The 11,745-nt window shown below is 38.1% G+C and overlaps 1 protein-coding gene across 11 annotated transcripts in view; it reads left to right on the top strand.

Annotated features, from left to right (window-relative positions):
- The window catches only part of Cast (calpastatin), a 115,316-nt gene that overhangs the window by 102,546 nt on the left and 1,025 nt on the right, over positions 1–11,745 (top strand). For 8 of the 11 annotated variants that reach the window (XM_031360675.1, XM_031360677.1, XM_031360679.1 and 5 more), the window contains 6 exons: positions 1,717–1,821; positions 3,243–3,335; positions 4,664–4,699; positions 5,205–5,297; positions 6,881–6,949; positions 11,116–11,177. In XM_031360675.1, coding sequence (XP_031216535.1) covers positions 1,717–1,821; positions 3,243–3,335; positions 4,664–4,699; positions 5,205–5,297; positions 6,881–6,949; positions 11,116–11,163 — 444 coding nt within the window. In that variant the 3' untranslated portion in view covers positions 11,164–11,177. The remainder of the gene's footprint in view (positions 1–1,716; positions 1,822–3,242; positions 3,336–4,663; positions 4,700–5,204; positions 5,298–6,880; positions 6,950–11,115; positions 11,178–11,745) is intronic. The other 3 variants (XM_031360676.1, XM_031360685.1, XM_031360684.1) reach the window with 1 other exon arrangement.

Genomic DNA, 11,745 nt, shown 5'->3' with positions numbered 1-11,745 from the left:
CCTGTCCCTTCTCTGCCCCTGTGTGTGCCTGTCTCTTTCTCTGACTCATGTTGGTGTGTGTATGTGTATGTGTATGTGTGAATATTTATCTATGGGACAAAAGGATGGAGTAGAAAGAATCAGAGAATCAGCACAGGCCAAGTCCAGAGGTTCCCTAAGGCTGTTCCTAACTATGAGCCACATGCCTCTGTCTTCCAGGATGTTTTACAATGATTCCTTTCCATTTTACAATGATTCCTTTCCCTTCACTTTTCCCTTTAGAGAATCATGTGTTTGTGCAAGTGTGCATGTGCATATTTATGCATGATGTCAGTAAAACTAAGAGAAAAACTATTTTAATGAATTAAATGTGAGCATCAGAGTCAACTAAATTATTATAATTTATGCAAACTTTCTTTGCTGAGTATAACAGCATGTCAATAAAAATTGCATTTGTGTATATCCTGAGAAATATTTTTAAATAGCTGTGAGATTACATTACCCTTGCAGGAAAGCCTACCTCAAAAGGACCTAGAAAAACATAAGCATGATTGATAATTGCAAAGGAAATATCACCATGCTTTCAGTGTCAGAACCTGGCTTCCATTCACTTTTTCGCAATGTGTTAAGCACTTAGCTTAGCTTCCATCTGCTTCCTTCTTTTAAAACATACTGTTACTCAGAGGGTTCCTGTGTATAGCAAATAAAACTGGATAAAGTATGAAAGCACCTTTTCAGAATAACTACAGAACAATACAAGATACAGCCCAGCAGCGTAACTTGTACAATATAGATGATAAACATATTTTTAATGAAATCTGTATGGATATGAACTAAATTCATATCGGTATGGACAGCCAACATTCTGATCCTATTATGTTAAGAAAAGTTTGAAAAAGCTTCGTAGAACTTTAATAATAAGATCAATAATGAATTATTTACTTATTATTTCTGAGTGTCAACATATAGTCCTCTCAGAAGCATGACGCAGACTGAGAGGCTAGTTACCTTAGCTGAACTTACTGTAAACAAATGTAAAATAAAACGTTGTTCTGGTTAGCTTGAACTGTCACCATACTTTATTGATCAGTTTCTTCCCCTAGAATACCTTCCATTCATTTCTTCAGTTTCTCTTTAATGGGCCTCCTGGAGGTAAAAAGATTCCCAACTAGTTCAGAACTTGTCCGAAGTCTTTTTGTGAACCCTCATAATCTCTCAGAGACAACCTCTTCAGTCAATGACACCAACCATATTTCTATGGGGCTTTGTGCTCCAAAAAATGGTAGGATAATGGTACTGAGTTTTATGGCTGTACTTGGTACATCATGTTCTACTTAGAAACATGCCATCATGTTCTACTTAGAAAACTCGTTCTAGCTAGCTAGCCATCTAACTCCATCAGTGGATTAAAATTAAATCTGATTTCTCAGTAGAAGGAAAGTGAGGTGTTTGTTTATGGATCCTCTAGGTAAGAATTAGGTCACTTCTTTGGGTGCAGCACCTGCCTCTTCCACTAAGACCTCCTTAACTTGCTGGTCTTTTCATGATGCAGCTGGGTGGGGAGGCAGACGCTTTCACGGCTCTTTGTCTCTTCCACTGTCGGCACATCAGTTCTCCGATACTGACTGGCCCTGTTACGTACTCCTAGATGTCCATGTTAAAAAGATGGGGTTCCTGGATGACTTCCCTGAACAATTTGACCTACTTGTAACTAATTCAGAATTTTTTACCTTTTAGCAGAGAGACAAAGAACTTGATGATGCCCTGGATGAACTTTCTGACAGTCTTGGGCAAAGACAGCCTGATCCAAATGAGAACAAACCACTAGATGATAAAGTGAAGGTAAAAGATCTTCCCCTGCCCTCCACAGGGAAGGAAAAAGACACTGGCATTATCTGGAGGTAGTGAACAGCTAGCCTGCTCCATCTAATTTTCCTAGTTTTTTTTTTGGTGTAGGTTATATTTCTCTTTTTCTCACTAATGATTATGTTTCTGGAACAGATTCCATTGCAGGAAACATCCTGTTTATGAAATGAAAGGAGAACTATGTTTTAAGTTTTTTCTCTTCCAATTTTTTTTCTTGGTCTTATTTGGAAATAAGGACATACTACCCGAAAGACATACACTTTGTATTCATAGTGGCCGAGATGTAGCACAGGGTTCCCCTGAACCTCTTTTGCAAGCATAACTGAATCTGAATTCAAACTGTGTGTGAGAACTTTGACTCTGCAGAGGCCTGTCTAGAAGGACAAAATGAACTAGCTGTCCCATACACAGAGTGTATAAACATGTATATTTAAGACACTATTTCAACTGACTTGATCATATTTTAGAATCAAGAAGTAACTGAAGTTGAGATGATGGCTCAGTGAGTAAAGTACTTACCGCACAAGCCTTACAACATGACTACAAATCCTTGGTCATGCAATGTTATATGTAATTTTGGCCCATACAGAGATGGGAGATACAGACAAGAGAGCTGTAAGAAGTTTGTGGACCAGCTAGCCAGGCATGTGCATTGAAAAAAACAACAGATCCTGTATTATATATAATGGAAGTTGAAGAAGGACATTGGAAATATACATGCTGTAGCATGCACATGCCTGTGCATGTGCATGTGCATAGGTGAATGCACCCAAACCATACACAAAAAATAATGAAAATGATAAAAGAGAAGTAACTTTATGAGCATCTGAAGCAATGTGACAAAGACAGGACATTGTCATTATCATTCTGTCATTATTATAAGAATATTGAGATTAACACCATATATTTTAAAACCTGAATTGTAATGCTGCACAGAGGTGTATCCTTCCTCCATACAGACCAGGGAACTTCACAGGTAGGGATACCAGGGTGGGCATGGCTTGCTCCGTAGCAGGTATGCTCAAGCATCAGTCTCCTGTCTTGCTCCTTTGCAGTGCTTTAAAATGGAGCTGTAAATATTATCTCTACCTACCAAGGCATTGGGACCTGACATTTAATATGAAAGCAAAATTCAATAAGAAAAATAATTTATTTCTTACGGGTCAAGTTTCTGAGTATAACTGTTTGATCCTTTCAGTTGAAAATTCACAGGTTTGCCTGACATATAGAAAAATAAGGATTCACAACTTTCATCAGCACTCTGCTTTATCGTGTTTTGTTGCTTTATTCCTTATGTTTTGCTTCATGAAACTATAAAAACTGTACTTTCTACACTTGGAATTGTATTTTCTAAGTGAAGAAATGAACACTGCTTTATCTCTTTTCAATGTTTGTAGGAAAAAATCAAACCAGAGCATAGCGAGAAACTGGGAGAAAGAGACGACACCATCCCCCCTGAATATAGGCATCTCCTGGATAATGATGGGAAGGTAAACTAAGGCAAACAGCCTAGATAGGTCACTGCTCTCAACCTTTTCAATTATAATGTCTCTGGAAGTGAATGGAAGCTGCACTAGCATAAAAGCATATCATAACTGAGTACTTATAATGTCCCACCAGAGGTGACAAACAGGCTTTCTTATCCTTCTGCTTTATCCACTTGAGTTAATCTTATTAGATGTTCATGTTTTGGGCCCTGCCATAAAGTCACTGTTGAATAATGCTTACTAGGTCATAATAATGATTCCAAGAAATATATAGTTAAGAATTAAATTTTTTAAGAAAAGTCTCTAAAACTGATGGAAGCGATGAGATATCAAAGAAGCAGTCTGTGTGTGGAGAGCTGGGGTGGTGGGATGGTGAAAGAACTGAGAGGCCAAATAAACACAACAGCCCACACCCTGGATACCTTCTCCCACAGGAGCACCAGCACTAAGAGCTGGAGGACAGGCAAAACCCTCTCTGGAAGCACCAGGTCTATTTCCCCATCAAAGGAAATAGACAGGCCAATCTGACTGCCTCCCCCTCTCTGTCTGATCTTACTCTGCTTTAGAATTGTTAGAGGATGAATCATTCTTCCCAGGGCTGCTCATCAAATGGAAACAAGGGAGTCCAAGTTCCACCAGTGTGCTCCGATGCCATGGGTGGGGCATCCCCTCCCTGGCCAAAGCCTTGGTACTCTAGAAGTACTTTGTTCCCTGCAATTCTGCTTCTTCCTATCAGTCACCATCCCCCATGTTGTTATTTCCACACTATCTTGTTTGCCATCATTGGAAGTGCTTCATTTATTGCTCTTGCCTTAAGATGGATAGGAACCTTGTAAGCTAGTGATACTTGTAATTCCTGTCTGAAAATAATCTTCATATCTTTTGAAACTAACATGAGCATCAGGTGTGGTAGAGGCCTACAACCAGTTATTTGGAAGTCTAAAGAATGGAAGTTCAGCCTGGGCAACTTAGATTTTGTTTGGATTTTTGTTTGTTCGTTTTAAATAAAACGACAACAAAACAAACAAATTGGAATGTATTAGGCTCTGTGTTCTTTCCCAGGACCACCCAAACCAACCAAACAAAAGCCCAGGGTATCTGGTGGGAATAAATTTTAATACCTGGTACCAGAAAATTCCTACATAGTTTCTATGTACTTCCAGAATCAGATCTTTGCATCTGGCTATTTAAATGGCTATGCAAGTTAAGAATTAGTAGGAATCTGGGTTAGGTGCCCAGTTTATCAGTTTTGTATAATAGATGTTCACTCTGTGACTGAGTGAACCTAAACAGAGATCTGTGATTAACCAAAAGACTACCTTGTTTTTAAGGACAAACCAGAGAAGCCACCGACTAAGAAAACAGAGGTAAATGCTATGATGTATACTTTCATTGTTTTTATTCTACATGAAGTTTTCTTTTAAACTTTAAAGAAACTAAAATTTGTTAAGTATCTTTGTCTTGTGCAAATGTATATAGATAAGCCTATATCACTAAATTTAATTTATTTCCCACAAGAGCCTTTTAAAAGTAGTACCAGATTTTCAAATGAGAAAACTTGTACTGAAGAATGTATCATGTCCCAAGCATGGTGGCACATGCCTATAACCAACAGGGGTAAGGGAAACAGGGCAATAAGGAATTCATAGTTACATAGTGAATTTAAGGTTGGTTTGGACTACATGAGACTGTCTCAAAAAAAAAAATAGAATATGGGAAAATAAAGATGTTTCCGTGCTTTATATCTCCATAACCTAGTGATTTTAGGAAATAAATGCCAGTGAGCTTTTTTTTTTTTTTCTTAAACATATGGTACTTTTAAGAGAGAAGTTGCTCTATGGCTATCTTCATGTGTTTCTACTTACATGTTAGAAGCCTGATCAGGACAAGGACCCCATTGATGCCCTCTCAGAAGATTTGGACAGCTGCCCCTCAACTACAGAGACCTCACAGAATACAGCAAAGGTACTGTGCTTTTTCTTACTGACTTCTTTGAAATACCCATCTTTTTAGAGCAGAATGAATAGAATAACGTTATAGAGAACCTTAAAGTTATGATTCTACTGCCCACATTATTACTTAATGTATCTCCTTGTTTGTGCCAGTAAATACTTTTACAAAATTGTCCTTATGTTTTGTTTATTACATCATTTAACGGCATTTCATCAGGGTTCTGCATGTGGTGTACAACCTCCATAGCCAACATTTTTAGTTACTACATTGTTTCTGTGCTCATTTTGCATGGCGATCTTTGACCCCCAGGCCCTCATCTGCCCATTTGTTGTCTGGAATTTCCTCCTGTTCCCTCTTGGCACATCTTGCTTACACTTGTCATGGCCATTTCTAGTTTCTGTCCCTTCCCAGGCCAGCCTGGCAATCTTTGAGCATTCTCTCCCTTCATGTGCTCACCTAGTACCCGCTACTTATCTCCCATTGAGTTGGACATTACAGATAGTAATTGGATCTTTGATTTCTGTGCTCAGGTTAGCAGAGTGCTGATATTTAATAAGTGCTCAGATAAGTAATTTGAACTGAAAAAAAAAAACTAAATTCATTATTTTTTTTCATTAATACAGGTTAGTAAAATGAATGAAAACAAATGTGTAATTCCATAGTTTCAGGGCACTTAACCTATAGAACACGTCTTGTAAATTACACAGAAGGAAAGGTGGATGTTGCAGTCTGTTCATTATTATTTCAGCTGCTTTTAAACACAACTTGTGGCTGCATCTTCATACCTTCCTATTTATTACCTCCCTCTACCTTCTACTTCTCTCTTCTGGAAACTCCTAACTAATGTTTCTGTTTTCTTTCTTTCCCTCTTTTCTTCCCTTTCCCCTTTATTTTCCCATTCTATCCCTCTCCTCTGGTTTTTTTGTTTTTGTATTTTTGATTTTTTTTTTTTTTTTTTTTTTTTTTTTTTTTTTTTTTTTTTTTTTTTTTGGTTTTTCAAGACAGGATTTCTTTGTTTAGCCCTAGACATGCTGGAACTCACTCTGTAGACCAGGCTAGCCTCAAACTCAGAAATCCACCTGCCTCTGCCTCCCAAGTGCTGGGATTAATGCACCACCACTGCCATTCCTCTCCTGTTTTATCTTCATTCCTTTCCTTTTATTTTTCTTTTTGGCACAGTTTCCATTGTTATATCCATTTCTTTCCCTACCAGTGAAAACAGGTGTTTGTTTTTTATTGTTGTTTTGTTTTCCTCTGTGGCACATAAAAGTCTGCCTAAATAAAGAAAAGCTTTGATTTTCTAAAATAAAATTGTGGTATATATTTGGGATTCATGTTATGAAATGATGGGATATGTTAAACACCCATGTGACCCCTATTTTCCTCTTACTTGTAGCCTTTTAAGTGTCCTGCCTAAAAAATAGGTATATTCAGTTATTTTAAAAATAAGTACTAAGCTACCCATTTTTCTTCAGTTATGTTGGGGAATATAGGCTGCTAGCAAGAATGTCCTGAATTCGTCTAATGGCAGCATGTAGTCAGTGTCTCTGTGAACTTGTGAGGGCAGGAGCCTCATTACATTTCCATTGCTTTAGGAGAAGAGCAAGAAGACTTCAAGTTCCAAAGCATCCAAGAATGGAGAGAAAAAAAAGGACTCCTCCAAGGTAAACATGGTCATAAGCATAACAACTGGCAAGAAAGTAGGATTTATCCTGTTAGTCATTTAGCTTGATATTGTAAGCTATTAGAACAAAAGACTTTATAGCTATCCTCTAGCTTGCCTTGCTTAAAAAAGAAAAAAAAGTAATCTCTTAGGGGCTGGAGTGATGGCTGAGGTGTTAAAAAGCACTGGCTGCTCTTTCATTGGATCTGGGTTTGGTTCCCAACAAGCACATGTTGCTTACAACCATCTGTAACTCAGGTTCCAGGAGACAGGATGCCCTCTCTGGCCTCTGGGGTCACCAAGCATGCACGTGGTGCATGATTCAGGTAAAACACATAAAAACTTTTTTTAAAAACAAGGGATTTTTTTTTTTTTTAGGGGATTTTAAAAGTTAAACTGAAGATTTAAAAATAGAAACACATATTGTGTTAAATACATATAAGTAACTCATGTTTTGAAAATATAAATGAAATGTGTCCTTAGCATAATTCAAGTGGCACGTGGTTCTTGCTTTTATTAAAATGTCTCCAGAGCCTGGGATTTGCATGTGAAAACATGGAAGTTGTTCTGGTTTGATTTTGGGTGCTATACTAAAACACCCTGCCAAAAGTACCTTAGTGGAGGAGAGTTTATTTGCCTTACACTTCCAGATCATATTCAATCACGGAGAACAGTCTGGAACTCAGGCGGTAACTTGAAGCCAAAACCATGGAAAAACACTGCTTGCTACTCTGTCACAGACCCCTCCTTAGCCAGGGTTTTGTTGTTGTTTTTTACAACCCAAGCCCACTTGCACAGCGACAAATGCAACAGTGGGCTCAGCCCTCTTAAATCAATTATCAAGATTTAGTCCTCCACAGACATACCTGATATTTTTTGTAAAATGTAGAATGCCGTGGTGGTGGGTACCTTTGTGGGCCCATGCTGAAGAATCCCCTCCTTGAGGTTCTAGCCATAAGATGAGTCTAGTATAAAATGAAGTTTATTTGGGAGCATGGGAAGGGCAGTTGAGAGGGCACAGAGTAGTCGGCAGAGAAAGAGGGCACAGAGAAGGACAGAGAGAAAGAGAAAAAGAGAGGGGGGAACTAACAGAGAGGAAGGACAGAGAAAGAGGAGATGAGGCTGGCCAGGGACACATGGACACAGTGGTGGTAGTAGGGACAGAGAAGGAGGGAGGGCGAGAGAGAGAGAGACAGAGACAAAGAGACAGAGAGACTGAGAAAAGACACAGAAAGGGAGAGGGATCAGAGAGAGAGGAAAGGGTCAGCAAGAGATGGAGAGAGGCCAAACAGGCTCCTACCTGGCTGTTTCTAGGTAACTGTTGGGCAGAGCCTAGAAGGAATGCTAACAATACCCACAGCACAGACCAGTCTGAACTGAACAACCTCTCAACTGAGAATCCCTTCTCAGGTGACTCTAGGCAATGTCTAGGTGACAGAGCTAACTAGGACAGTAATTGGTACAATAAGAGAAGATATTAAAGTTTTTCCAGTTCAGTATATCTGTTGGACAGAGATTAGTAAATAATGAGACAATTCATATAATGGCCAGCATTATGTCACTGTATACTTGAGATAATTAAGTTATAAGGAGAAGAGGTTGAGTCTGGTCCATGGTTTTAAAAACTTTATAATATTATTGCTTTGTTTCTGTAGTGAGGCAGTGCTTTATAATAGGAGTCTTCAGGGGTCAAACTGATCATCCCATAAGTCAGGAAACACAGAAGAGATGAGGTGCCACAACCCTGAGTGAGAGAAGGACACATCCCCAATGGCTTAAGGACATCAAATAAGGCCCTGGCTTGTCTATAGCACCCGTCAGGATTTCCACCCCAGGGCCAAGCATTTTACACATGGCTCTTTGAGGGGCCTGCACTATCCAATTCATATAACATATAGTTGTGCAAAGTAGAATAAAAGCTAATAAGTGGAAGTCACAGGTTCAAGCTCACATAACTTATATAATTATAATCTTCTGACCATAATGAAAATTTAAAGTACCAATTTAACAGTCTAGTTTATCCACATATCTCTTTTATTTTTGAGATTATAATTAAATCATTTCCCTTTTCCCTTTCCTTTCTCCAGACTGTCCCATGTATCCTTCCTTCATCACTTTCAAATTTATGTCCTGTTTTTTTCATTAATTACATCAACACTTCTTAAAAACAACTAATGAAAACTTCATGCAATTGATTTTATCACAGGATGCAAGAATATTATATATCAAATAAGTTAAATTTTTTTTTTTTGGTTTTTCCGAGACAGGGTTTTTCTGTATAGCCCTGGCTGTCCTGGAACTCACTCTGTAGACCAGGCTGGCCTCGAACTCAGAAATCCGCCTGCCTCTGCCTTCCAAGTGCTGGGATTAAAGGTGTGCGCCACCACCACCCAGCTATAAGTTAAATTTTTAATCCCTAATCAATTATAATTTTTAATTAAAAGTACCTCATCAACCTATTATTTATAAAAATACTTGATCAATCTATTCACAGGAAGTAGAAAGTATAATTGCCCTACACAGTGGAGATTAGCCAGACTCTTCTCAGTGCAGAAAAAGGATGGGACACTATGGGATGGTGAGACACTGTCATCTTAATTCCAACAACACTTCTACATTTGAAAAATTGTCAGGAGCCATAATGCAACAAGCTAATAACTAGCAGGTGATCTTCCTGAGATAGTCTACTTTGGATTATTATATAATCTGTGACAAGTTCACCCTTATAAGCAAGGCTGTAAGGGTTTCATTTTAGGAAAGATTCCTGCTATTAATATGCTTTTCCTGTTTTTTTTAAACATATATAACAATCACTGAGTAATAGCACACCCTTTAGAGCAGATCTCTGCAGATCCACGAAGATGTACTGTTGTATAGTGATGCTATGTAGACAAATAGATGACTTTTTAAGTCTTCATGATCCTATAAGAATTCCTAAAATTATATCTGTGATTATTAAGCTCTTTTATAGTGGGACTGCTATTATGTCCTTTTCTGATAGTTAAAACTGCAATGAGAACTCTGCCAGTTTCCCAAGTGTCACCAGTTAATTGCTCTTAGATAGTAACCAGACTTTCTCCTACACAGAGCAGAGCACATTCCAAGAGGTTGTAAAACAATTAACCAAGGGAACTAACAATTTATTATAAGTGCTAGGACAGGAGAGAAAATACTGACTGGGTTCATTTATACAAAACCTCACTAATAACTTAGTTATGGTTTTCATTCTTCAGTGAATCTGTGGAGCTGAGGCAGGTGATGGATGTTTAGCCAGATAATTACTCCTAATGGATATGCATATAAAGATTCTCTATTGTAAACTTCTATTTCTATTTACGATTTGATTTTTTTCTGTGTGAACTTGTGATGAACTTTGTAACATGTGATCATGTATTCTGAAAGATGTCTAAGTACTGAAGACAAAGAGAAAAGAGGAGAATTTTTTCCTCTTCCCCTCCTGGAAGAATCTTTTTTCCTTACTAGATTTTTGCCCCCTTTCCCCGCTTAGAGAATTTTTCCCCTCTCCCAGCTTAGGATCTTTCTGCTTTTCCCCTTAGTTAGCTTTCATAGGAAACTTTTTACAACTTAGTAATAAATGCTATAATCAGTTCCTGCTGAGATAGAACAAAGGCTATTTACTTCATCCTTTGCTATTTGAGGAAGATATGCTAAGTGCCAGAAACTGCAGTTTCTAGTCTCAGAGGATCACAGAAGGCAGGTCAGCTACAGTAGCTTGGTAACAGACTTAGATAAGTAAACTTTTTATTATTATACAACAACCTTAAACATCTCATAAGACAGTCTTGCCCCCAAATCTCATAAGACAAAGTCTTACCCTTCTCCGATGTTCTTCCCCCTTTGCTGCCCCAAGAAAGAAGACCCCCACTGGGACTGGTCCCCAGAAAAAAATTTTATAGAGTACATTAAAAACATAAGTTTAATTTGAGAAATTTAGGATTAATTAAGACTATTTACAGCTTATAACTTAAAAACCAAGTAGAAAGAACAGAGCATGCTTGTGCCAAATGAAGAATATAGACTAGGCCACCCTCTCTGCCTTCTGTTTGGTCCATATCCAGTTCATTTTCTCCTTCCCTTTCCTGGTGAGTTAGTTGGGCAGAGATGATTTAGAAATGAAAGCATTCACTATAGCTTTGCTTCCCTTAGAAGACAGAGGAAGTGTCCAAGCCAAAGGCTGATGAAGATGCAAGATAGAGTTGACGAATTCGGTAAGTTGAGCTTCCATTGTACATGGCAATAACTGCCTTCTAGCAGCTGGCACTGTGGGGAGTTACAGGGAAATTTCTCTCTTGAGTATTTAATACTTGTTCCTGTTCTCAGGAACCACAGCTTGCAAAGTTCAAAGTATTCCATTCCCTAGCAAGCACTAAAGGGATTATTGTGCTACTAGAACTTTTTTTTTTTAATTATATGATTAAGAACTCTTTAAATGGCCTGGCAGTGGTGGTGCGCAACTTTAATCCTATCACTCATAGGCAGAGGAAGACAGAGCTCAAAAAGTTCAAGGCCAGCCTGTCTACAGAGCGAGTTCCAGGACAGCCAGGGCTATACAAAGAAACTTGTCCTTGAAAAAAACAAAAAAACAAAACAAAATCCCAAAACTCTTTAAAATACTCAGACTTTTAAAGAAAATCATACATCACAAGCTAGTTGAATCTTTGAAATCTGAATATTATACAGATTTTTCTTGCAATGGCTTTGTAGCAAAATGGCATTAATTGATATCTGAAATATAAATGCATGATGAGTGGTAGAAATCACAGTTTGGGAATAAAG

The sequence above is a fragment of the Mastomys coucha genome, unplaced genomic scaffold (assembly GCF_008632895.1).
Source record: "Mastomys coucha isolate ucsf_1 unplaced genomic scaffold, UCSF_Mcou_1 pScaffold8, whole genome shotgun sequence".
Classification (NCBI taxonomy): Eukaryota; Metazoa; Chordata; class Mammalia; order Rodentia; family Muridae; genus Mastomys; species Mastomys coucha.
Note: the sequence above shows the minus strand (reverse complement) of the source record. Positions and strands in the feature narration are given on the sequence as shown.